Source organism: Brassica napus, chromosome C8 (assembly GCF_020379485.1).
Source record: "Brassica napus cultivar Da-Ae chromosome C8, Da-Ae, whole genome shotgun sequence".
NCBI lineage: Eukaryota > Viridiplantae > Streptophyta > Magnoliopsida > Brassicales > Brassicaceae > Brassica > Brassica napus.
Window position 1 is genome coordinate 36,420,042 of NC_063451.1, and position 26,109 is coordinate 36,446,150.

Genomic DNA, 26,109 nt, shown 5'->3' on the forward strand with positions numbered 1-26,109 from the left:
TTTTTTCTTGAATACCGTAAGGTTTGGAATATCTCATCGACCACTCATAATGAAGACTTCTAACACAATGGCTATAAATCATTTTCAGTTGAGTTAAAAATTATTTTAACACATCTTTACTGTTCCCTTCGTTTCAGGTGATTTACTAATCATGATGTTTTATATATGTTTTTGTTATTTAACATCAGACGATGTTTTCAAGTATCTAAATAACTTTACATTACTAAAAATGGTGTAACTAATTATAATTTTAATATTTACATTTTTAATTGGTGAAACTATATCTAAATTATATTTTAATATTACTTTCTAAAACAGTAGATTTTTTAATATATGTTCACCGATGTAAAACATCATCTAATATTAAACAAAGAGACTTTATGTTAAAGGTAAAAAATATAATATACGAACACAAATCATTTATTTGAGCAAATTTTGAAAATAGTTATTTTAAATAGAATTTGGAAGGTTTTGCAATTTTGGTAATTGACAAATCATAACAATTAAAAAAATGTGTTGATATTTATTTATTACAAATCTATATTTATATATTCATTTATTTTGTTTGTCTATTATTTTATTTGTATGTCAAAGAATTTATGTTAAGAACATTGCATGCAGTGTTATAAATGTTTAATTCTATAAATTTATGTAAGGTTATATTCTACAGTTTTGTTCTAAAATACAATATGAAATTGAATTTCTAAATATGATGTTTGAAAAGTCTTAGAGTTATGCTTTCTGATTTCAGGATCCATGACCTTTTTTCTAAATAATGAAAAAAAAAAACAGTACGCAACACTGGTCTGTCCACATGAATTTTTGAACCTTTGACAAATCGATATTAAAATACATGTTTAATATAAAATATTAATAGAATTTGCCAGTAGATTTGGATGTACATGAGAAATATGACTCATTTGTAAACCAGAACCAAAACCTTATTAACACCAAACGTGTTAAAAAGAGACGTGCTGTCTCAAGAAAAGAAACAGACCATCAATATTTGGTACTCCTTAACCTCCCCCACCACTTATGCTACACCCTCTCCAAAAGTTTTTTCACTTTGCTCAATAATCAATATCGTTTTCGTTTCCCTTTGTCTCCTTCCATGATTCTTCTTTTATGTCTCAAACATCTGATTCAGCCTCCTTAGCTCTGTTTAGGGATTCAAGTTAGCTTCTACTTTACCGTTGTTTTTTTTCTATCGTTAGAAAATTCCTTGAAATTTTAATTTTTTATGATTTGTCTCGTCATAGCTTACTACTATACCCAGTTTTCAACATAGCTTACTTTGACAAAATAAGAAAAATCATCAAAAATAAGGAGAAAAAAATGTTTAAGTAGGAGGAGGAGCAGAGTTCTTGCGTATCTTGAGATATCCAAACTTGCCAGCTCCAGGAGACGAACCTTCAAACACATACGGCATAAACCCCGTTGCTTCCTTGTACTTTCTCTGTATCTGCATAACCACATAATCATAGTATCAAACATCCTTAATATTATCTATTACTATAAATTTCTAGCTCAGGAATCATCTATCAAAGTTTTTGATTATCTTGACCTCAAGAATCTGTTCACTGCTTCTCAAACTGCTCCTTCCAATAACACAAACTGTTCCGCCGCTACCACCTCCTGTGATCTTGGCCCCGTAGAGCGTCCCGTTCTCTGTTTTAGAGTGCTTCAACCTCTCCATTTTCTGTACTAATCTGTCTGTACCATCAGAGCCAAGCCCACACGCACTGTAGCTATCATGGCACTGCCAAGTAAACACGAATTGAACAACGGTTAAGTAACCAGCAGAAACTCTTAGTTATTGGACCATATACATAAGATCCGTGTTTGTAAACCATGATTCACCTGGTACATAAGCTCCCCAAGACCAATGACCTGTTCTTCTGAAGGAGTTGCTGTCAGCAATGCTTTGAAAGCCTAAGAAAGAGATAAAAGACAAAACATATCATTCTTCTTCTTACAACTCAACAACATAAAGGTTTTGATTATATATTACAGGTAGATTAAACTCACCTGGACCCGGAAGTTCTCATAGATTGGATGTTTAGTAGGCGCCATTATGTGGTAAGTACCTTTTTTGTTAATGATTGTGACAGAATCCCCATGATCACCATACTTTTCCATGAATTCTTCCCCTGTGATAGACTGTGGGAGCTTACTTGCGTATAGAGCTTGAAATCTACAACAAAAACAAAATATATCATGATCAATTGATCATCACCCAATCCATTGGGTAGACACAAATGGAGTACCTATGAGGTGAAAGGTTGCATAAGTAATCCAAAGAAGCATCATATTCAATCAACTCCGAGCTCTCCTCTTCAGCCTCTCCTGAGTTTGTTACAGAAGATGCAAAAGATCTTATCATTGTTTTGCCAATAAAAGCTCCTAATCCTTACAGAACCATAGTCTGAACCACCAACACTGCAGAGTGAAAACTATTTGTGTTCAGAACAAAATGTTTGGACTCGAATGAATAATATACACAGCACCTGTGTCGTATTCCAGAATCGATTCCCCAGATTAGCAACGTACTTTAAATCACAAAGCAAATAATCAAATTCTTTGTCTTACGATGGAACTTTCTCATTAGTCATTATGGTCCCCAACATATCCGCAACTATACCCACATCAAGTTTGTTCTCGCTACCAGAAACCACAGGTCCACAACACCAAACACAAATTCACCTGATTTGGGATCGTAATACTCCAGCGAGTCTCTCCGTGTCCTGGGAAATCTCTGATTCATCTTCTTCTTCATGCTTTAAGAACTTCAGAAAGGGCTCATGCAGGACCTGGCCACAGCCTGCTTTCCCACACTGATTTCCATCACACTGTAACCAAAATTAGTATTTTTTTCATAATCCACAAGTAAAATTTGGAAAACCAAGTCGTCACCCATGCATAGGACAACTCAATCCAAATCTTAAAACCCTAGACCCTAAAATTTCTATTGAAAGAACGGTACGTAGAATCCGTCTTTCTTTTTCTGGCTCCATCCATAGAAGTCAACACTCTCGGTCTCTCCCATATCAATTGTCCAGACGCTGAAAGAAGTAGAGGTAACCCATGTCTTTAGGAGGATTTGTCGAGATACCTACTTTGCTGTCATTGAAGATCACCCAACGACCTTCTTTCAATATGTGTGTCACGTAGTGACCACAGTGAGTTGATGTTCCCATGTGACTTACTATCCCAAACAACTTGTATCCTGCAGAGTTTTGGAGCTTTTTACGGGATGTCGGTTCTCTTGACGGTTTCTCTCCGGCTCGGCCTTCGGTTTCGCTTCCGTGAGTCTGAGAAGGTACGTGGTGTCTCGGACCTAGGAGGAAGAGTGAATTTCAGGCGGATTACGGCGTTAGGGTTACGGAGCCGGACCTTAATCCTTTGGTTCCGGCGTTTTGGGGCCAGGGGGCGACTCTGCGGGTGGTGGTCTGAAGGTTAGACGACAGAAAGAATGTGGGGTCTTGCACACACCGGCGCCGAGAAGTCTCATTGACCGGATTTCTTGCCATCAGTGTCCACCGGAGTCTAGATCTTACTCTATTCAGCTTTCTTTCCCTCGAACTGTAGTCTCTTTTGTTTCAGTATTTGCTTGTAAGCTAGCTTCTTCTCCTCTGTAACCTAGCCCACTGTTTCGCCGGCAACGGTGTTATTGTTCTGATCCCTTTTTTGGGCTGATTTATTTAAAAAAAAAAGCAAAGAGTCATAATGTTGATCAATTAATTTGCAGAGAAGGAAACCAAAAGATTCAACACGTTAGGAAGGAGATGAAGAGAACGGTGGTGAAGGAATAAATTGACATGACATTATAATACTCTCTCATTGGTTGATTTAATTTTATGACGTGGATATGCTCAATGGAGCTCATATATCCTTTTAGTATAGTATATAGATATATATATATATATATAAGATAGATTAAATTATATATCTTTTAAGATAATTTTTTAAGACAATCAAATCACTTATTGAGGTAATTTCTAAAAAAAATGCTGGCAAAGAATTCAAAAATACCTATAATATTATTTGTGAAATGATTTTTCGTTCTCACGTTAAAAGTTAGAACGTTTAAAGTATTTATTACATTTAATAAATAATTAGATTAGATTTGTTACATATAATTACCACATAAATTAAAAACAAATTCATAAATTTGATAATCATCATTATCTAAAAAGATTCTATATTATGTTATCCAAAAAAAATTTTTACATCATAATCTTTTGAATATTTTAAAATTAAGCATAAATCCATATATATAATTTATGTATATATGAAATTTGATAATCATCATTATCTTCCAAAAAAATATTTTACATCATAATCTTTTGAATATTTTAAAACTAAATATAAATCTATATATCTAATTTATGTATATATTAATGTTTTCAAGTTTATTTTACGTAATAAATTTTTTTTTATAAAGAACTTTATTGTGTATAATTTTATTAATAATTAATTAATTTTTAAATATTTCAAAATCATGAAAATAATTTATTCTAATGGTTTTTCAATTGATAATATATCTATTTACAAATTTTTGTAAAAGAATTAAGCCTGCAAGTGCGAGCAAAACACCTAGTATGCTTATATATACAAAATTTTGTCATAAATAAGAGTTTGTTTTTATTATAAGAACTAGGTAAGGGATTGCATGATAGTCACATAAAACTGTTTCAACATTTGCAAGAAAATGTTTTTTATGATGATAAGTTTTGAAAAATAAAAATAATTGGTTTCTTATTTGTAGCCTACAAGTTCAATTCATTTGGTTTATAGGGCATTTCTAATTCATTATATTTTCAATCCACGTTCTGTATTGGAAAAAAATCTTTAATCTCATTCCATTTTCCATTCATTCAAAGTAAAACAAAAATAAATCTATTTCAAATATAAAATAAGTGTATTTTATTTTATTTTAGTTAATATTCTGTTTTTTTACTCTAAATTGGAGTAGAAATATACTGAAACTTAATTATATTTTAAAATTACTCAATTTTTTTTTTTTTTTATGAAATTTGAAATTTATTGAAAAGAATATGGACCCTTTACAAAAGAATGAAAGAACAGCTTATGAACTAATTAATCTTGTTCTATGATAAATAAGATGCCGTGTGCCTTAAGTGTCGAACACTTCAAACCAGCAACGCAGTAGGCCGTCCAATTGGTGAGGATGCTTATATCGGAAAGAGGTGACTCTGTTCCTGATCGCTTTGTCGATCACTCTAATAAGCTGAGCAGTCCCTTGAATACCTTTCTATTGAAACTGAACTATGGTTTTCTGTTGGACAGTTAATATTATGGTTAAAAGTTTGTCATCATCAGTTAGGTCCAGTCCAGTTACATATGGGCTTTGTAACTTTACTCAAAACTTTAGATTTCGTCAGAGGTTTGGATAAAAAAGCTTAACCAAAACAGTGTCACTCACTAGTCACTAGTCACTAGTCACTAGTCGCCTCTTCTCGATAATGAAATTTGAAACACACATCAACAAGATGAATCTCTGATTCTCGAAGAAACCATTTGGGAGAAAAAACAACTTCCGTTGAGGAGTTTAAAGAGTTGAAGCAACAAAGTTTCGTTTTTTCTTTGTTCCCAAGCTTTTTATTCTGATTCTCGAGGACTAGTAGAGAGAGAGACACACATCCGATCCCAGGCGTTCTAGGGTTTTACGAATCTCCGACTATCGCTCCTCCGCTTACTTCCTTCTTCTCCAATTCGCGCCTCTTGGATCCGTCATCTCCGTTGGAAAATGTCGAGAAAGAAATCCCCCGTCGTCTCGCCGCAACCCGCTACATCTGTTCTTCGCCGATCCGCGAGGCTTGTCTCTCTGCGTAGTGAAGGAAAACCCACGAAAGATCTGAGCTTTGGCTCTGAACCACCACCGAGGAGAACCCGCCGTGAACTCGGACCAGAAGCCAAGAAATCCCCAGGATCGCTGAGGGTTTCGAAAAGAGGGGTTTCCGACGCCGGCAAAGAAAAGTCTCCACCTTTTAGTTCCGCGAAGCCTGCGTCTACCCCTTCCTCTGGCTCTTTTACTCTGAGACGCTCTCCTAGATTCTCCAGTAAAGGAGGAGGAAGCTCTATGCATCATCTTCGATCAGGTAACAGTGTTTTGAGTAGTTGTACTAGTACCAAGTCAAGTGGAGGTCATGGTGTCAGATCTAGTAGAAGCCGTCCACGTTCAAAGACTAAGCAGATACTTAGAGATTCTGAAGAAGAAGAAGATGATGTTAGTGTTCGTCTTAGTGAAGGGAAAGAAAATGGTGTGAGATCTAAGGACATAAGTAGAAGCCGTCCTTGTCCAAATACTAAGCAGATATGTATTGATTGTGATTGTTATGATGAGGATGAAGAAGAAGAAGTTAGTCCCTGCCTTAATGAGGTTAAAAGGAGGAAACTTGCAAAGGAAAACGAACCGCCAAAAGCTGATGAAGGGAAGAGAATAGACAAGGAAGAAGGATTTAAGACGAAGAAGGAGAGAGGATGGACAGATGAGCTTGAGTTAGCTTTACAGGGAGCTTATCTGACAGTGAAGCCAAGCCCAAACTTCTGGAAAAAGGTCTCTAAGATGGTCCCTGGAAAATCTGCTCAGGAGTGTTTCGATAGAGTCAACGCAGATCTCATCACTCCGCGTCAAACTCAGCCTAGGTCAAGAGCCAGGAAGTCGAACCTATCACCAATCCCTCAGTTCTCGCTATCCGCAAGCAAACTACTGAAACCCATTTCACCAACAAAGACTAAGATACGTCAGCGAAAAGGCAATCTCTCCAAGAAAGCGATCAGGCATCTAGTGGAGAAGCAGAATCATATGGATCAAGGTCTTGGATTTGATCTCTTCTCAGTTCTTGAGCCTGGCGCCACAGGCAGCTTTCTCTCAACTCCAACGGAGAAAGGGAAAAGTCTTCCGAGGATCATTGAAAGTCCAATGCCTGGCTCTAGTAAAGATCAAGCAAATCTCGTTAGTCCTCCAGTGCTGAAACAGGTTAAAAACAAGGCGTTGCATGAGAAGTACATTGATCATCTTCATGTGAGGGAAGCTAAAAGAAAGGCAGAGTATAGACGGCTGGTTGGGAAAGAGAACGTTAGACCTATGGATAATCAGACGAACGTGAGAGCAGCTAAAGATGCTCTTTTCTTTGATGTACAAGATGCAATGCAGAAGCTTAAGGGGTTAGAGACTGAGGACTCATCTAGTTCAGAAGAGTTCTGCTATGGTCTTGGTGAAACTGACGAAGAAGATGAATCAATCTAATCTCTAATCAGGTAGCTTTATTGTATAAGAGGATAGAGGTTAAGAGTAAGTCATTACTGTGTGAATCTTAGTCTTGTAACCATGAGAGTGTAGCTGTTTGTGTGAACTCAGTTGAGTCAGATGTTGTACAGACAACCTAAGTTGATTCTCTTTTAATATGAAGTTCAGATTCTGATTCGTTTTTTTTGTTTGCTTATAAAGTTTTACATCAATTGATTAGAGGAAAATAAGTAGAAACATTTAACATTAAGAAAAGTAGTAATTTACACAAAAGACTTTCCTCCGTGAGTTGAAATTGTAGTTTACCCTCCTAATCAAAAGCTTCTAAGATCTTAAAATTTAGTTTCCTTCCTTAAGTACGATCTATCTTGAAATCTCCTGACATTCAAATAGTTATAGTTTATATGTTTATCTAGATTCTGATTCGTATCAGTCTCCAGAAGAGTAGCCAATCCGCTCAATCTCCCAGCAAAGCTTTGACGCAACACTTTCATGGCAAGGCGAATATTCCTGCAAACGGACAACAACAACAACAACAACACAGTTTATATGTTTCTGATAAGATTTACTTATCTCTTTCGTATAAACTCTCAAGAACAAGGAAAAAGACAATTTTTATTGAATGAAACAAGTTCTCGGAGACGTTAAAGGACTCTCTACTCCTACTACAACTTTGATCCACCAAGATGATAAAGACAACAAACGACTCTCTACTTTTATAGACTCTACGGACCTCGTGAATGCCCACCAACGTTTGCGTTTGCCACTAGCGTTTGCGAGTCACGACAAGCACACCTCACGACAGGCCATGTGATGCAATATCTACATGATAACGACCCTTATTCCTTTCTCCTTATTATTCCTTAGCCAGCTGTCCTTCCCCTCACTCCCCTTTTGCTTGGCCTCTACGCCTGTAGTGAAAGAGGATCGGTGGTCGTTCTGCTTCGTACGTATCAATACACTCTCCTTCGAAATTGACCTTGTCCTCAAGGTCAAAACCTGGGAACTGATCTTTCATCGCGCTAACCTCTTCCCAAGTGCAATCATGAGATGGCAGCCCCTTCCATTTGACTAACACTTCCTCCTTCAGTGTTTTCTCATTCTGCCTCTTCCTCACGACGACTTCAGGCTCTGTGTCCAATACCCCCTCAGACGTCAACTGCTCTGGTATCTCCACTGTCTCCACCAACTCTCCGACAATTTTTTTGAGTTGCGAGACGTGGAATGTCGGATGTATCTTGGTTCCCTCCGTTAGTTTCAGCTTATAGGCAACACGCCCCACCTTCGCTAGCACCTCAAATGGCCCATAGAACCTCGCAGACAACTTCTCGTTGATTCGCTTGGCCAATGAGTGTTGCCTGTATGGTCGGATCTTCACCAAAACCATATCACCTACTTCGAATTCCACTTCTCTTCTTTTCGTATCAGCCCTTTCTTTCATCAACTGCTGGGTACGCTGAAGCTGTTCTCTGATGACCTCTATCATCCGATCACGCTCCAACAACTGTTCCTCCAGCTCCGCATTGGCAGTAGACCCATTTTCGTATCTGATCAGCGCTGGTGGTTCCCGCCCATACTTCTGTCGCTGACATGTTTGACACGCTTGAACATACCTTCGTATGTCCGTCATCATACCCTTCCAGTAGAACAACTCCCCAATCCGTTTCTGAGTTTTTAACATACCCCCATGTCCCGCCATCTTACTGTCATGATGCTCCTTTAGTATCATTCCCACTAGTGGCGAATCCTTAGGTAACACCAGCTTACCTTGCCTCAATAATCTTCCCTGCACCCAAGCGTAGTCCAGATGTTTAGAAGGATCTTCCTTGAGCTCAGAGATCAGCCTCTGCAACTCCTCATCTTTGTCAACCTCGCTTCATATCTCCTCCAACTGCAATGCCGTAGACACTGATACTGCAAACAGCTCTGTTAGTTCAGTCTTGCGTGACAGCGCATCTGCGGCCTTGTTTTCCATCCCCGGCTTATAGACTATGTCGAACTCAAACCCCAAGAGCTTAGTCAGCCACCTCTGATACTCCATGTTGATCTCCCTCTGTTCCAGTAAGAACTTGAGGCTCTTTTGGTCAGTTCTGACTAAGAATCTTCTCCCTAATAGGTAGTGTCTCCACTTCTGCACTGCAAACACGATCGCCATAAGCTCTCGTTCGTACACTGATTTGAGCTTCTAGCGCGCAGTCAAGGCTTGACTGAAGTAGGCAATGGGCCTCTGCTGCTGCATCAAGACTGCGCCCAATCCAACTCCGGAGGCGTCTGATTCCACCACAAATAGCTCGTCAAAGTTAGGCATTGCTAGAATAGGCACAGTGGTCATAGCTCTCTTCAGCCCTGAAAACGCCTCAGCCGCTTCGACGCTCCAGCTAAATTGATCCTTCTGCAGCAGAGACGTCAGCGGTCGTGCTATACTCCCATACCCTAGGACGAACTTCCTGTAATAGCCCTTGAGACCTAGAAATCCCCTTAGTTCCTTCACCACCCTCGGTACTGGCCAGTCTACCATCGCCCGTATCTTCTCTGGGTCCGCAGCTACTCCCTGAGCTGAGATCACATACCCCAAATATTCTACCTTCTCACAGCCAAAATGGCACTTTTTTCGGTTCGCGTAGAGGCGGTTTTTCTCCAACAACCCAAGTACTATCTCCAGATGCTTTTTGTGCTCCTCTTTCGTCTTACTGTATACCAAAATGTCGACAAAGAATACGAGAACGAACCAGCGTAGGTGGGGTCGGAACACATCATTCATCAATGACTGGAAAGTGGCAGGCGCGTTAGACAGTCCGAACGGTGTCACGAGGAACTCGTAGTGTCCATCATGCGTTTGAAAGGCCGTTTTGGGAACATCCTCGGCCTTCACTAGGATCTGGTGGTAGCCAGAGCGAAGGTCGAGCTTCGAAAAGACTACTGCACCGTGGAGCTCATCTAGGAGTTGGTCGATCATAGGTATCAGGTACTTGTCAGCTACAGTTACGCGGTTTAGAGCACGGTAGTCTATACAAAATCTCCAACTTTCGTCTTTCTTCTTAACGAGCAACACGGGGCTTGAGAATGGACTTCTACTCTCCCTGATTATCCCTGCTGCCAACATCAACCCAATCTGTTTTTCGATCTCCTTCTTCTGCGCTTGAGGATAACGGAAAGGTCTGACGCTGACTGGACTGGCCCCTGTCTCCAAGAGAATCGCATGCTCCTTCCCTCTAGACGGGGGCAGCCCTGTAGGCTCCTGAAACACCTCTGCGTACCGGCTCAACACTGGCTGCCATTCTTGCTCCACCGTTATTGGAACTCCTACCTCATCCGCCTGCAACCCTCCAAACTCCACAATAATGCCTTCTCCCTCTTTCTTCAATGTCTTCCAGATAGACTTCAGCGACACTCCTGCTGAGTGTAGACTGGGGTCTCCTTGTATTAGCACCCACTCTCCATTCAGTCGAATTTTCATTCTCTGTAACTTCCAGTTAACCCTCATCTCTCCCAAAGTGTCGAGCCACTGGACTCCTAGGATCACGTCTTCAATTCCTAGCTCCAATGGCAAGAAACTCGTGTGAACGGTACACTCCTGCAACTTCAGCTCTGCACCCGTAATCACTCCGCGCCCTTGCACTTTGACTCCGCCAGCGACCATGACCCCCATATCTCGTGGTGTTTTTTGCTATCAACCCCAATTGCGCCGCCAATTTCTCAGAGATGAAATTGTGAGACGCGCCGCTGTCGATGAGCATTGTCACCTCCGTCCCTTCGAGCTCCCCTTTTAACTTCATCGTCCGGGAGGATGATAGACCGACGACGGAGTTAATCGAAACCTCCGCCATCACCGCCTCGATCTCGTCCTCCTCCTCCTCGAACAACTCTCGCGGCTCTTCATCGAACACCTCTTCTTCCCCATCATCGTGCATAATTAGCACTGTAAGCTCCGGCTTCGGGCATTTGTGGTTACGGTGGAACTTCTCGTCGCACCGGTAACATAGCCCGGCTGCTCTCCGTTGCTCGATCTCCGCCGGGGTGAGGCGGCGGAATGGAGCCTTAACCCTATTGTGATGCGTCGTGGTCTTCCCCGCAAATCCCTTTTCCTTCTGTGGAGATGGGTTTGTACCGTAGCTGGGCTTGGGCTTTTGCGGGTTGGGCCCATTCACTCCTTGGGCCCCACAGAAAACTCCGCTCGATTATTGGGCTTCGGGTTTCGGCCCGACAAGCCCGAGTAGGGTTTCGAATCATCGCTTCCGTCGTCTCCTTCCCATTCTTCCACCTTCCGAGCCAAACTCATCATCTTCTGCAACTTTTTAGGTTCGAACATCCTCACTCCAGCCCGCACCCGTGGCTTCAACCCATTCATGAAAGCCATCTCTAAGACCGCATCCGTCAACTCCGGCGCGTTTGTCGCCAGCGAGATGAACTCTCGACAGTACTCTTTCACTGTCCCCTCCTGTCGGAGTCGAAGGAGCCTTTCCCCCGCCGACGTGTCTCTCGCCGCTGAGTATTGCTCTAACACTCTCTCTTTCAACTGGTTCCAGCTCCGGAACGGATCCCTATCTCGCTCCCATCGATACCATAAGAGTGCGTCCTCAACGAAGCACATCCTTACGGCTTTCAGCTTATGTTCCTCTGTGAACTCGCTGATCTCAAAGTACTGCTCCGCCCTCAACACCCAACTATCTGCTTGCTCACCGTCGAACAACGGTAACTCAAGGCGACGGGCCAGCCTCTTGTTGCGATAGTCTTCCTCTGTCTGGTCGGATCCGTGAGAGAACGACCCTCTTCTCTCCGACCCTTCTTCCTGCGCCGAGATCGGAGTCTGAATCAGAGCTTGGCCGGTTTCTTTCGTTGCCGGCGTCAGCTCCTCTCCGATCGACGTTTTCCCCACTTGATGAGCTTCCCCTTTGTCGGTTTCGAGCGAACGAGCTTTCTCTCCTCCTTGCTCGTTCTTCTCCTGCTCCCACCGGCCAAAGAAGGCGTTCATCTGCTGTTGCATCGCTGACAAGGTCTGCTCCATCGTTTCGACCTTTGTCATGCTCTGCTCCAGAAGTGAGATGCGACCCATTTGCTGCTGCATCTGGTCCGCATTCTGGTATGCGTCAATTTTCTTCGGTGCCATCTTATCCCTTAGATCTACGAGCTCTGATACCAAATTGATAAGATTTACTTATCTCTTTCGTATAAACTCTCAAGAACAAGGAAAAAGACAATTTTTATTGAATGAAACAAGTTCTCAGAGACGTTAAAGGACTCTCTACTCCTACTACAACTTTGATCCACCAAGATGATAAAGACAACAAACGACTCTCTACTTTTATAGACTCTACGGACCTCGTGAATGCCCACCAACATTTGCGTTTGCCACTAGCGTTTGCGAGTCACGACAAGCACACCTCACGACAGGCCATGTGATGCAATATCTACATGATAACGACCCTTATTCCTTTCTCCTTATTATTCCTTAGCCAGCTGTCCTTCCCCTCACTCCCCTTTTGCTTGGCCTCTACGCCTGTAGTGAAAGAGGATCGGTGGTCGTTCTGCTTCGTACGTATCAGTTTCTTTCTTTTGGATGCATCAAAATTCCAGTTGACAAGTTACCTCAAGTTTCTTTACAAGCTCCTTAGCGGTAGGTGCAGAGATTATAATCTGGCGTGCGTTTGGACTGATGAATCCTTCTTCAACAGCTTTATCAATGAAGGAGAGCAAAGAGTTGTAGTATCCATCAACATTAAGCAAACCAACCTGCATCAAAACAATGACAATCAGCTCTTTGATGACTTTCTGTTTGTATCTTTAAGAGGATTATAATGATGGGTCTTTACCGGTTTGTCATGTATCCCAAGTTGAGCCCATGTTATGACCTCCAACAATTCTTCAAGTGTTCCATATCCACCTGCAATTTCAAAAGCAAAAAAATATTATATACACTATTATTATTATTCTTGTTATTATGATATGGTCAATTCAACGAAAATATGCTGCTTCTGTATAGACAGTCTTCTGACTGTGTTCAGATATAGACATGATCACAAAAGCAGGGGGTCTTATTGAAGAACAAGACCTTCCTATATGGGCAAAACATGCTTTGTCTCTACGAGTGTTTCAGGTTTCGTCTTTCTATATGAAACAGGTAATAAAAATTAAAACTTTGGTCACAGTAACACTACATCACAAGCTATATAGAGTCAGTATCTCCCCAGTAAAAGGCAAATAACAAAGAAACAGAGCAAAGAGAAGAGTTTGGTCTAATTTTCAGTGCAAGATGTGGATGCCTGGATGGGTCAAGGCGTATTATATTTTTAAAAATTGACCATATAAAAACCCCAAAATCATAACAAAATTATATTTTCAACATAAAAGAATAGCTTTCACACTACGGCTTGAGTCTGTGACCAAGACAACCTGTTTAACCCAATGTTTCTTTCCCACCTCTTTGGCAAACTATTCAAAGAGCTAAACCCTTTACAGTGCTTTTTTAATCATCATTATTATTCTTTTTTTAGTTGGTTTGGACTTAAACAATTAAGAAATTACAAAAGCCTAGAAAGATGCTTATTAGATTCTAAACAACGCTGTCACTAGACTTTGACCAGTTTAATCTTACATAATCATTACTTGTTTGGAGAACCGAGCTAGTAACAGAGACTTATAGAGAGACAACAAAGATTTAAAAAACTGATAGGACTTTGAACAAGTACTAACCTGGTAAGGCAATAAAAGCATCAGAGTGTCTAGCCATCTCTGCTTTTCTCTGATGCATATCTGCAACTGCTCTTACTTCTCCTACTGTTTCACCAGTTAACTGCCAAAAAGAGAACCCCATTTAACCAATAATCTTCAAATTTTTAATAAAATTAAAAGAAAGAAAGAAAAAGCAGCTTTAGGATGTTCTATGACCATAAGCAATGATGGCAATGTAATCAAATTGGCTTATTTTAAATTTCCTTACAAGACTTAGTTATTAAGCTCTCCACCATTTAAAACTAGTGTTTAATATGAAAGGGTTTGGTTTAGGGATTTGTAAACAACAGTTAACAAAGACGAATCAATAAGCAAACTCAAAAAAAAACTCAAATATTTGTTCTCAGGGCTTATAGCAAGCATACCTCTCTAGGCATGAGTATCTTGGGAATAACTCTGTGGTAAAAATGACAACAAAGATGAAAAAAAAAAAGAGAGGCTTGTTAGTATGTATTCCTCTGATTAAGTGATTAGATAAAGAATTACCCAATAACATGACGACCACCATCATGAACAGCTTGTGAAACAAAACCCATCAACCCTATGCTTCCACCTCCATAGACAAGATCAATGTTCCTTGAAACCTGTAAAAAGCAAACAAAACAGAGGAAACTCAGCCATATTGTTTTGTTATCACAGATAGACTGATAAATGAGCTAAGAAGAGGAAATTAAAACCGAAGATACTCTATTTGTTACTATCATTTAAGGAAACAAACATTCACCATGCGATATGTATGGGTTCCCCAATCATAAAAGTTGAATATAATAAAATGAAGAAAAAGAAAATTCTAATCTTTTGAGTTGTCAAAGAAGCATAAGTTTTACATATCAAGAATACTTATTACGAAAACAGACGAAATGCTCTGCATTTGCAAAAACAAGAGGACGAAACAAAACATAGACACAAACATACGGTGAACATTTTCACCAAAAAAAAAAAAAACATACGGTGAACATAAACAGTCAAAACTAAATAAATAAATGATGGAGAAACGTATGTAAAATACCAATTCGTTGCCAAGATCGACAGCAGCATCTTGGTAACTACTCTTCTTGCCTTGGCTGCTTCCACAGAACACACAGATTCTTCCAAACTTCGACTTTTGTATTATTGTTTTAGTATTGACCTCCATTGATTACGATGACAGGTGAGAGCTCAAGCTTCCTCCAGAACATAAACGAGAGAGAGAGAGGTACACACCGTACAAGTGTCAAAGAAAGAGTGCGTTTTCTCGTCATGTCTTAATTATTCAGGTTTAAGTTATTTGACGTAATCTTGGACAATTAATTTCACACGTGAGAGAATTAAGCACGCGCGTAGCAACTACCCACCCGCGCATACAAGTTCATGTTGGCACGCGTGGACCACTTCCTTGAAGTTTTCACTTGTTCCCCAAACCAGCTTATCTCATACCACGATTAACCCGGGGTTCTTAGAGTAGAGTTTATATCGGAAGTTAAGAAATTGTTTCTTAACTTTTAACTAAAAAACTAAGAACCAGTTTTTAGAATCCTTATTTAAGAACCGGTTCTTAATTTTTTTAGTTAAAAATTAAGAAAAAATTTCTTAACTTCCGATAATAACCTCATTCTAAAAACTCCAGATTAATCATGCTCTTAGAAATTAGAATACTGTTGCAACATTTTAAAAACACAATCTCATCAGGTTATTAAAACTATTTTATCATTACTCAGAAATACTCTAGGATATCACTAAAAAAATTTTGGTCACAAATATAGACTTTAAGTATCAAAATTACCAAAATATTTCATTAAAGAAGTAAATATACATTTATACCCCTAAAGTTTAAAGTTAAGGGATGGATATTGGGATTGGGGTTTAAAATTTTATAAAATAAAAAATAAATATTAAAAATAAAAAATTTAAAAATAGTTTCAAAAAGTATTTTCAAATTACAAAAGGAAAATTTGAAAAAAAATAAATAAATAAAAAAATTTGAATTTTTTTTTATAAAAAATTTCGAATTTGAAAACATATAATCTAAAACTATAAAAAAAATTATTTATTTATTTATTTTTTAATATTTTTTTGTCATCATTTTTTTTTTACTTTTTATTTTTATATATATCTAGGATAGTATGGTCTTTTTACCTATTAAATGAAACATTTTGGTCATTTTTCTCTTTATGATCTATTTTTGTGACCAAAATTTGAAAATAATCTATTTAGGAGAATTGCTTTTAATGTATTTGATAACCATATATATATTATATATATATGAATACTTCAATTATAAACCACATACTTGAAAAGGAATTTTTCCTTGCATAATTATTATATCTTTCACAATGATGTTTAAATTTGTCGTGCGAGAAGTTAATGGGAAGTGACAAAGAAACTGATTTAGATATAAAGCTACTTCACTTTTTAGTTTCCTTTTACAAGAAACAGAACAAAAATTCCATTTTCGAAAATATAATTCATTGTCAACATATATCTGGACATGTAAGATGGGTCCAAATGTAATTTATTTCAACACTAATATTTAAATGAAAGTGTGACCAAACGAGTGATGACTGATGAGTAAAGGAAGAGATCGGTTAATGGCAATTAAAACCGGACCGGATTCTGACCCGGTATAACTACTGGTTGAATGGTCAGACCGGTTCAATAGGTTCAACCCGGTTTTCTATTTAAGAATAAATAAATATATATAATCATATATTTATACTATTTGGATCTAAAATGTAGTTCTACGTATAATATGTTCTATGTTCTCTTTGATTAATTAGATAATAAATAATAACCATAAGTTTAGTCATATATACAGTTAACAAATTAATAGTATATCAACTGAATTGATAAAAATAAATAAATGATTGACCGTTTAAATTACGTATTTATTAATTTTTACAATTAAAAGTCTTAAATTTTACTAATATGGCAAAATGAGAATAGAATATGAAAGTCAAAAAGAGTTTATTTTAAACATTTATTAAACATTAAGTATTGATTATGAAATATTAAATTTTAATAAAAATTGAAAAGACATTAATTATATGTTGATTTCTTTAGAACCGGGTTTTGAAGTTGAACCGGGTCACCGGTTTTACCGGTTTGTAGCTGGTTTCACCGGTTTTACCGGTTTGTAGCCGGTTTCACCGGGTTTTCTCAAATTCGAGTTTTAAACCGAACCGGACTCGGCTTCTTCAACGAGCCACGGTCGGACCGGTTCGACCGGCCTGTCCGGTCCGGTTTTCAAAACACTGGTTAATGGACTAATGAAATCTATCCGTATATGTAATATGTATAACTGGAGATGGTGATGTTTGGGTTATGGAGCAACGTGCCATTGATGATCGAAATAAGAAACACAAAGTGATCGAGTTATGGCTTTTACTTTTTATTAGGATAAGACATGCGTTTTGCGCAGGATCAATTTATTTGTATATATTATCGATAGTTTCTTTTATATATTTGATCATTTTATTTATATATATATATAATATTTTTTGTTGTTATTATATAATTTCTTTCCGATGGATCAGATCAATTTTTATTAAAAATAATGGAACAAAACTATAATTAATACATCATGGGTTGATCGGATTGGAAATTAAACAAATTATGACATAAAAACTTTATTTTTTCCTTCGAACACATTCTTGAAAAAAGTGAACAGTATTGTTTTCACAGTTGAATTATTTTGACTTTTATCTTCCATATGGTTTTGAAAGCTTTCAAATCAACCATCGAATTGATACATGTCATTTTAATGTTTTTAGTCGTATACTTAAGGAAAACTTATATTTTTGTAATTTAAAATCGTCTTAAAAAATTCAAAATATAACATATAAGAAAAAATAACATATAAGGTGTCCTCGTTTTTGTATTTTAAAGTCGTTTTAAAAAAAATATAACATATAAGATTTCCTCATTTTTGTAATTTAAAGTCATTTTAAAAAATTCAAAATATAACATATAAGAAAAAATCTAATTTTTTTATTATATGATTAATGTGATTGTTTATTTTTTTTAATAATATAAAATTAAACAAAATGAAGAAGGATGCAAAAATTGTTATCAAATCTTTATTATTTATAATAATTAATTGTCATATATATGTAAACATATTAGGTAATTTCGTAGCTTTTATTTAGGGAAAGAATACACACTTCTTATATTTTAGGTTAATATAATGTTCTCTAGTGTACATTAAACAAATTATGACATAAAAACCTTATTTTTTTCCTCGAACACATTCTTAAAATAGTGAACAGTATTGTTTTCAAAGTTAAATTATTTTGACTTTTATCTTACATATGGTATTGAAAACTTTCAAATCAAACATCAAACTGGTACATGTCATTTTAATGTTTTTAGTCGTATACTTAAGGAAAACTTACATTTTTGTAATTTAAAGTCGTTTTAAAAAATTTAAAATATAACATATAAGAAAAAATCTAACATATAAGAAAAATATAACATATAAGGTGTCCTCATTTTTGTATTTTAAAGTCGTTTTTTTAAAAAATATAACATATAAGGTTTCCTCATTTTTGTAATTTAAAATCATTTTAAAAAATTGAAAATATAACATATAAGAAAAAATCTATTTTTTTATTATATGGTTAATGTGATTGTTTATTTTTTTAATAATATAAAATTAAACAAAAATGAAGAAGAACGCAAAAATTGTTATCAAATCTTTATTATTCATAATCATTAATTGTCATATATATGTAAATCATATTAGGTAATTCTGTAGCTTTTATTTAAGGAAAAAATACACACTTCTTACATTTTAGGTTAATATAATGTTCTCTAGTGGACATTAAACAAATTATGACATAAAAACCTTATTTTTTCCATCGAACACATTCTTGAAAAAAATGAACAGTATTGTTTCCACAGTTAAATTATTTTGACTTTTATCTTCCATATGGTTTTGAAAGCTTTCAAATCAACCATCGAATTGATACATGTCATTTTAATGTTTTTAGTCGTATACTTAATGAAAACTTAGATTTTTGTAATTTAAAGTCGTTTTAAAAAAATTCAAAATATAACATATAAGAAAATTCTAACATATAAGAAAAATATACCATATAAGATGTCCTCATTTTTGTATTTTAAAGTCGTTTTAAAAAAATATATATAACTTATAAGGTTTCCTCATTTTTGTAATTTTAAAGTCATTTTAAAAAATTCAAAATATAACATATAAGAAAAAATCTAATTTTTTTATTATATGGTTAATGTGATTGTTTAATTTTTTTAAATAATATAAATTTAAACAACAATGAAGAAGGATGCAAAAATTGTTATCAAAACTTTATTATTCATAATCATTAATTGCCTTATATATGTAAATCATATTAGGTAATTTCGTAGCTTTTATTTAAGGAAAGAATACACACTTCCTATATTTTAGGTTAATATAATGTTCTCTAGTGTTATATAATTATGGAATAATGTGACACCATTAGATTAAACTATACTTTATATTAGATACTCTAGAATTCTTTGAAATAGAATTTAGAATGCATTTAGAGTGCCACCTAGGATTTGGGGTTTTTTTTAATTAATACAAAATTAAGGTTCTAATTTTTCAAATGATTCTCAATTAATATATAGGGGATTATCAAAATGTAGTCTTGACTCTTGTTATCTTGTTAGGTACTCATTCCGTTTCTTTTTGTTTGATGTTTTAGAATATTTTATATTTTAGTTTAGTTTGTATAATGTTTTGAAACTTGTTATATAAAATTATTAAAATAATTGATTAAAATATTAAAAATTAATATTAATTTTTTGTCTTATTTATTCTTAAGAGCAATTATTAATTGTTTTTATTTACTTTTTTGTTATAATTGAGTTTTTTGATAAAAGTAATTTTAAATAAGTTTGTTTATACTAAAACATCATAAAAAAAAAGAGAGAGTACGGTAAATATGTCTGTCACCCGTGGATTAGTCGGTCCGCCGGACACATTTGGTTAAAAAAAACAAAGTATAACAATTAACAAGCATACACTTATTTATTTATTTACACATTTCCCTACCTTTTGTACTTCTTATAATGTTTTGTACAAGCTCCTTCTAGCATTACCCATATCTCTCTGCATGTGGATATTGGATATATATCTAACTCATGGCCATTTGTATATTTTTGTATAATGTTTTTCCACATATAGCTATACCCTATACAAAACAGCATTGAAAGAATTAGTATGAGACATATGTTTATGTCTGCATTAAGCGTGTGAGAATTAATTAAACTAATTAGAAAAATGCAATTCCAAGAACTCCTCTCAGTGTAAGCTCTGCCCTATTGGGTTTATATGTTGTACGTTTAGAGACTATAAACAAATAATTACTTCTTGAAACCAACGTGTATTTGAGTCTGCATGCTTGCATGCTCATTTATTTTTTTTTTTTTTATTTTTTTTTTTTGAACTTTGCATGCGCATTTAACTCTTCTGTTTTGTTTTTTTTATCACCCCCACATTCCCCTTGGGTTTCTCACTTCAAACCTAGTTTTTGGGATAAAATGTGAATTTCCAACCTAGTTTCTAATATCATAATATAATCGGCCATGCTGAAATTCTATAACAACATAATTAACTCACTCTCGGCGTATTAACATTTATTTGTTACTAGTGTTGACCCCATGCTTCGCATGGGAATAGTTTTACTTGCAAACAAAGAAAACAGTAAAAATCAGCATATAATTGGAAAAATCATCTCATGAGAGTAAATTAATCAGTACAAAATAATGAGAACACATACACTTAAGCTGAGGTCCAGACTCGGACCGAGGCTTGTGATGAAGCTGGCTCGTGTGGCTTTTTGTGGTTTCTGCATCTAATCTTTTTATGTTTACCTTCTTGATCAGAAGACTGAGACCAAGCTTCTAAAACCAATTGAAAGGCGTCTTCTGCGCTGTTGAACTTGTTCTTGTCTGAGATGAAGCAAAAGAGCTAATCTCTTGTAGTGTTTCTCTACTGTTTCATCATCAGCAACGATCAACATTCAGAATCTCATATCAAACAGCTTCTCTTCCTCCTCTGGTTATACAGAGATAAAAACATCAAACTCTTTACCTGGTTAATGAACGTTTTACCTCCGTAGTAATCATTCTCTAAGAGTTTTTTTTTTTATCACCAATACCCATTGCTTTTCTAGATTCTCCATCGTCACCTACCATTGTTTGTTTGAGAGAGAAAGCAAAGAATTAAACAGAGGTTAAGAGAATTATATACCAAATTCAGTCCACTGTATTTTCGGAACTTACTATGTCCAGAACCACGAAACATCACACAAATCTGAAACAAATTCGTGGAAATTAGGAAAAAGAAACTTTGTAAAATCTCGTGCCAAGTGAAGAATCTCTTATTTTGACGGACCCTAGAAACGACGTGAGAAACAAAGAAGAAGAAAAATATTAGGAATTGCGAGATAACCAAGGATCGAAGCGTTTGTGTAATCATCAAGAACTCTTCATGATCGCAGCAATAGTTTCTTTCCTGCTTTTCTCTGTAATGCTTCAAACCTGATGCTCCTGTAACACAATATTATATTGAACAAAGCAAAAATTACAATTTGATACTGTTGTATCAAAGCAAACACGAACTTGTTTTGTTGATAGGCTCGAACAATTTCTTTTTAACAAAGTTCACGCCAATAGAGCAAACACCTGATAAGACAAATAAGTATCGAATTTACTTGATTACATGCTATATTTTTTTGATTGATTTAGTATGTTACCTATTACCGAAACGTCTCTTTTGAGTGATCACCGACTATATTCGCTGGGTGTTTGTAGAATTTTAGAGATAGGAGTTGAGTAAATAAAACATTTTGGAGGAAGGATAACCGTGAGTAGTAGTTGTTTTTAGAAGCAGTTTTCTACATTTTCTTAACATTACTTTGTTTTTATTTATTTTTTAAATATTAATTACGTGGCAAATTTTGATTCGCCAGGCGACTTGCGCTTTAGTATTTATTTGTTATAGATATAGATCTCAAATGGTTGTGGATATATATTACCACAAGTAGATAATCAAAAGAAAAGTTCATTTGCCTTTGGTTAAATTTTATAACAAAAGTTCACTTTAGATACAAGACCTACATCGTTGACAAAAAAAAAGATACAAGACTTACATTACTCGATTAGTTACTTTACAAAAATTTAAACCCAAGTAATTTTTTTTAAATATATATATTTATTTATTAAACCCGGGAAATCATATCCGGTTACAAATCCGCTTTGAACAAAAGTTTCCAAATCAATTTATTACAAAAACTTCAGTTACAAAAAAAAAAATTATTACAAAAACTAGTTTCACCCGTCCACTCAACCCATGTAAATTTAGTTTTGCTATATGTAAGTTGTCATATAAAGAGTATCAGAGAGCTGCGAAGAAGAGTGAGAAGCACAAGATTATGTTTTTTCTTTGGTGACCAAAAGGCTTATGGTTTTCAAGAAACTCTCAACAATAAACAAAAAAGGATATAGACAATTAAAGATAAGTGCTCTCGAAGTATAACACAAGCTTATATGTATGATGAAGTCAAATATGAATTTGTGTATTGATGTGTGTGGATAAAGTGTGCGTGTGGCACCGAGAATACAGATGAAGCAGGAGAGCAGTAAAAAGGCTCCCTGCTTTCTAATTCGTTCAGACAAAAAGTGTTACTTTAAGACAAACCATATTTAATTTGATGCTAATGATAGAAAGGGCAAATTACCACCTTATCACTGCGAAATCGAAGTTTTATATTCTTTTATATTTGCTTGAAATAATAACATTAAAATGTTTTTCTTATTACATTTTATGTTATTTTTGTTAGAGATAACAAATTACACTGGGGCTAGCCTTGATGACTTGATCAACTCTATAATATTACGCATCTCTAATAACAAGGAATATTTAGTATGTTTATGGAATTAATATATGAGGACAAAAGGAGAATGAGTTTAAAAAGGGAAGAAAACGCTTAACTTGTAGGTAGGAAGAGTGGTGGAAGTATGATGGAGAAAGAGCAAAGTGACATTTATTATTTTCGTGTTCTTTATCTATGAGACATAAATCTTCCCTTATTTCACTTCAATGTTTCCTTCTCTTCTTTCGGTTATTGCTATGTCCCATTTGTGTATATATATAAGGTCAGAACTTAAGATAAACAGGTGTAAAGTTAAAAAATCTAACAAGCATTACCAGTACCATCTTAACATGTGCGGTTTACACGATTGAAATTATAACATACTTAGTCAGCTCCAGTGCCGGACCAACCTTTTATATTGCCCCAATCAAAATTTAAAACTATGCTTTCGTACATGTTTTATCAAAATCACAAAACAGTATAAAAAATAACTTAAATTTTCATTAAAAAAATCAAATTTCATAATATGTTCATAAAAAACATTGACATAAAATCACTTATTGCTGAAATATAGATCTTCTTGCATTTTTCCCTACAAAATCATCCATTAAACTCCTATAGTCAAGTTTTTCGACCATAGCAATCTCAATTGTTATGTTTCTATTTTAGAATTAGTATTTTAACTATTATCTAAAATATAAATTTACTAATATATTTAAAAAATTTGACAAATCTTATTATAACTAAATATGCCCAATAGATAATATTTTAACAAAATAATCTACAGGTTTTCTTTTTATGTATATACTAATAATTTTTTTCTTTTTAAATATGCCCCACTAATTTGGATGCCCTAATCCTTGGTTTGGGTGGCTTCCCGTTAAGGTCGGCCCTGGTCAGCTCAGTAATTGTGTGTGTTTACGCTCATAAAATTATTACGTACTGATGATTTTTCTTATGCTATTCCAGTTGCAGCTTCTGTAAGGCCACGTGACTGGCCGAGAAAGTGGCATCACATTCAGACGTGAGGATCTATATACTATTGCTCAGGCCCATTTTAAACTGGGATCGAAAACTATGATTTGAAGAAATTTTAGTAAAGCAAAAACATCCGTCTAAGATTCAAATGGCTCTTTTGAACGGTCCACATACACTTGGTGGACAACAAAGTTAACTAGAGAGCATAATGAAGAAAGAAGTAAAAGTCCAAAACCGTAAGTAGTCTGCAAAAATAAAAGCAAAGCCCAAAACGACTTAAAATAAAGAAACAAAGCCCAAAACTCGAAACATAGATAGCTTGTTCGTCAGCCAAGATGACATACATGATACACCTCAAGAATCTGCATTTCTTTGAGAGCAGTGAAGTGACATGGTCGCTCAAAACTGGCGCCTTGGTGGTCTAGCCTCAGCCTCCGAGACTCTAATCTGTCTTCCATCCAAATCCTTCAAAGAAAAACAAAATGTGTATAAGAGAGGTTGCTGCACAATGAGTCAATGACAAATACAACAATACTTAACGTGAAGAAAAATGAATAATAATACTTACTGCGCCATTCAAAGAGTTGATGGCTCGTGTGACCTCTTGAGGAGAGCCGAGTGTCACAAACCCAAAACCCTTGGATCGACCAGTGTCCCTGTCGTAAATGACCCTGGCCTCAACAACCTTTCCTTGCTCGCTGAACAAGCTCTCAAGAGCCGTGTCATCCACACCCCACGAAAGGTTTCCCACATACACACGGTCTGATGAACCTGAACCTGAGCCTGAGCCCGAACCTGACCCAGAACCATAGCTGGAACGCTCAGACCCGTAACCAGAACGTCCTGAACGTTGAGACCCGTAGCCGGAACGTTCAGAGCCGTAACCAGAACGTTCTGAACCGTAACCACCACTTCTTGGTCCCCTGGAGAATGATTCCTCCCTCTTAGGTGGAGGAGGGCCAGCGTTAACCCTCAAAGCTCTGCCCTCAAGTTCCTGCAATGTTCATGACAACAAGCTTAACAAAAACAACCCCAAGGTATAAATATCTTAAAAGACAAGCTTGCATTTTATACAGAAAAAAACATAAACCATAAAGCCTCCACAAACCAAACAGAGTATTAACAGACACACAATAGGCAATTCAATAAAACAAGAACTTATATCAATAAGACAAGAGCACAGTTTATCTCCTTACATAGCCATTAAACTGCTGAGCAGCTGCTTCGACTTCAGCTGCAGTGGACATTGTCACAAATCCAAAACCTCTGCTTCTGCCAGTCACTTTATCATAGATAACCTACAAACAAAACCAAACCCCAATTCATCACAAATTCAAAACAAAACCAAATCTCAAATTATCTTCAAAGACCCATTTCAAGAAAGCTATAAAGCACCAAACTTTAGGAAGAGAATTAGTTATACCTCAACCATCTCAACAGTCCCGGCGCTCTCAAACAACTGAGCGAGCTGAGCGCTATCCACATCGAAGGAGAGGTTACCGACGAAGAGTTTGAGGTCCGCGGAGAAGGAGGAGCTGCGCTCTTGCTGCGGCGGGGGAGAGTCATCGTCGGTGAACACGTCGTCTTCCTCCACCTCGAAATCCGATGATACGGCCACGTTTCTGGCGAAACGCGACGGGTGTTGGGCGGGGGAGGAGGAGCATTTGACGGCGGAGGAAGCGAAGATGGAGTAGAGTTTGAAGGAGAGGGAAGGTGGGAGAACGGAGGCGGAGCGGGAAATGCAGAGAGGGAGGGATTTAGGGTTGAAGGAAGAAAGGGAAAGGGAGGAAGCAGAGGCAGACATGGCTCACTTTACTTTCTCTCTCGCTGTGCTTTGGGGGAAGGGATAAGGTTTAAGGGTTCTTCGGGAGATTTGAGAGTGAGGAGATAATAAAGGAGACGAGTTCTAGATATTTATTCCCCACTTGGATATTTTTTTTTTTAATCTAAAATCTTTATTTTGCATATTATTAGTGCCAGTACAATAGTAGAATTTTTTGTAAAAGAGGATTTTTTTTTTTTTAACAGCTATGAACATAAATAAATTTCCATTCCATTTAAAAAACATATATTCTTATTAGCTCTTTTATTCTTTATGAGAAAACTGTTTTCTAAAGATATATATTTGACATTTTTGATGCATTTTGTTAATTAGTAATAAAAATAAAAAATAAAATAATATTTAATGAATTATATTTATCTAAAATGATTTATTTATAATCAAAATTTAATGGTTTTGATATGTGTGAAAAAAAAAACCAACTTTTTTAAAAAAAT

The 26,109-nt window shown here is 36.1% G+C and overlaps 4 protein-coding genes and 1 long non-coding RNA gene across 11 annotated transcripts; 1 reads left to right on the forward strand and 4 right to left on the reverse strand.

Annotated features, from left to right (window-relative positions):
• Nucleotides 1–1,222: 1,222 nt before the first annotated feature.
• On the reverse strand, nucleotides 1,223–3,806 carry LOC106387396 (L-arabinokinase-like). Of its 5 annotated transcripts, none has more exons than XM_048764605.1 (7): nucleotides 3,117–3,805; nucleotides 2,704–2,834; nucleotides 2,268–2,346; nucleotides 2,029–2,194; nucleotides 1,861–1,932; nucleotides 1,565–1,759; nucleotides 1,223–1,462 (listed from the first exon to the last, which is right to left on the reverse strand). In XM_048764605.1, the coding sequence occupies exons 2-7, from the start codon at nucleotides 2,774–2,776 to the stop codon at nucleotides 1,340–1,342; spliced, it is 708 nt and encodes a 235-aa protein (XP_048620562.1). In that variant the 5' UTR covers nucleotides 2,777–2,834; nucleotides 3,117–3,805; the 3' UTR covers nucleotides 1,223–1,339. The 5 variants fall into 5 exon arrangements, with proteins under 5 accessions (XP_048620562.1, XP_022554602.1, XP_013682698.1 ...); XM_022698881.2 differs by having other exon boundaries at nucleotides 2,704–2,849; XM_013827244.3 differs by having other exon boundaries at nucleotides 2,704–3,806.
• Nucleotides 3,807–5,433: 1,627 nt separating this feature from the next.
• On the forward strand, nucleotides 5,434–7,450 carry BNAC08G24490D. Its single transcript, XM_013827247.3, has one exon. It carries the CDS (start codon nucleotides 5,771–5,773, stop codon nucleotides 7,271–7,273), a length of 1,503 nt encoding a protein of 500 aa, XP_013682701.1. The 5' UTR covers nucleotides 5,434–5,770; the 3' UTR covers nucleotides 7,274–7,450.
• Nucleotides 7,451–7,573: 123 nt separating this feature from the next.
• Nucleotides 7,574–15,774, reverse strand: LOC106385715 (cytokinin riboside 5'-monophosphate phosphoribohydrolase LOG4-like). 3 transcript variants are annotated; one of them, XM_022698879.2, is made up of 7 exons: nucleotides 15,012–15,773; nucleotides 14,489–14,586; nucleotides 14,368–14,398; nucleotides 13,964–14,063; nucleotides 13,084–13,154; nucleotides 12,860–13,003; nucleotides 7,574–7,783 (listed from the first exon to the last, which is right to left on the reverse strand). In XM_022698879.2, exons 1-7 carry the CDS (start codon nucleotides 15,135–15,137, stop codon nucleotides 7,703–7,705), a joined length of 651 nt encoding a protein of 216 aa, XP_022554600.1. In that variant the 5' UTR covers nucleotides 15,138–15,773; the 3' UTR covers nucleotides 7,574–7,702. The 3 variants fall into 3 exon arrangements, with proteins under 3 accessions (XP_022554600.1, XP_048620563.1, XP_022554601.1); XM_048764606.1 differs by lacking the exon at nucleotides 7,574–7,783 and adding an exon at nucleotides 12,452–12,798 and having other exon boundaries at nucleotides 15,012–15,774; XM_022698880.2 differs by lacking the exon at nucleotides 7,574–7,783 and adding an exon at nucleotides 12,629–12,770 and having other exon boundaries at nucleotides 15,012–15,766.
• A 4,615-nt stretch (nucleotides 15,775–20,389) lies between these two features.
• Nucleotides 20,390–22,660, reverse strand: LOC106380134. Its single transcript, XR_001276276.3, has 3 exons — nucleotides 21,263–22,660; nucleotides 21,072–21,168; nucleotides 20,390–20,972 (listed from the first exon to the last, which is right to left on the reverse strand). It is a non-coding gene; the product is annotated as an uncharacterized LOC106380134 (long non-coding RNA).
• Nucleotides 22,661–23,970: 1,310 nt separating this feature from the next.
• Nucleotides 23,971–25,755, reverse strand: LOC106382808 (29 kDa ribonucleoprotein, chloroplastic). Its single transcript, XM_013822875.3, has 4 exons — nucleotides 25,256–25,755; nucleotides 25,029–25,130; nucleotides 24,401–24,826; nucleotides 23,971–24,297 (listed from the first exon to the last, which is right to left on the reverse strand). Exons 1-4 carry the CDS (start codon nucleotides 25,634–25,636, stop codon nucleotides 24,232–24,234), a joined length of 975 nt encoding a protein of 324 aa, XP_013678329.1. The 5' UTR covers nucleotides 25,637–25,755; the 3' UTR covers nucleotides 23,971–24,231.
• Nucleotides 25,756–26,109: the final 354 nt, after the last annotated feature.

What these genes read in the sequence shown, in the direction of transcription:
- LOC106382808 (XM_013822875.3), bottom strand. Translation starts at nt 25,636, where the DNA reads ATGTCTGCCTCTGCTTCCTCCCTTTCCCTTTCTTCCTTCAACCCTAAA. An exon ending in CTCAGCAGTTTAATGGCTAT is followed by an intron (nt 24,827 to 25,028) that starts GTAAGGAGATAA and finishes TGAACATTGCAG; the next exon opens with GAACTTGAGGGCAGAGCTTT. An exon ending in TCAACTCTTTGAATGGCGCA is followed by an intron (nt 24,298 to 24,400) that starts GTAAGTATTATT and finishes TTTTCTTTGAAG; the next exon opens with GATTTGGATGGAAGACAGAT.
- LOC106385715 (XM_048764606.1), bottom strand. Translation starts at nt 15,137, where the DNA reads ATGGAGGTCAATACTAAAACAATAATACAAAAGTCGAAGTTTGGAAGA. An exon ending in TGCTTTTATTGCCTTACCAG is followed by an intron (nt 13,155 to 13,963) that starts GTTAGTACTTGT and finishes TTGAAATTGCAG; the next exon opens with GTGGATATGGAACACTTGAA. An exon ending in TTGGGATACATGACAAACCG is followed by an intron (nt 13,004 to 13,083) that starts GTAAAGACCCAT and finishes GTTTTGATGCAG; the next exon opens with GTTGGTTTGCTTAATGTTGA.
- LOC106387396 (XM_013827244.3), bottom strand. Translation starts at nt 2,776, where the DNA reads ATGAAGAAGAAGATGAATCAGAGATTTCCCAGGACACGGAGAGACTCG. An exon ending in ATGAGAACTTCCGGGTCCAG is followed by an intron (nt 1,933 to 2,028) that starts GTGAGTTTAATC and finishes TCTCTTTCTTAG; the next exon opens with GCTTTCAAAGCATTGCTGAC. An exon ending in TTGGGGAGCTTATGTACCAG is followed by an intron (nt 1,760 to 1,860) that starts GTGAATCATGGT and finishes TTTACTTGGCAG; the next exon opens with TGCCATGATAGCTACAGTGC.
- BNAC08G24490D (XM_013827247.3), top strand. Translation starts at nt 5,771, where the DNA reads ATGTCGAGAAAGAAATCCCCCGTCGTCTCGCCGCAACCCGCTACATCT.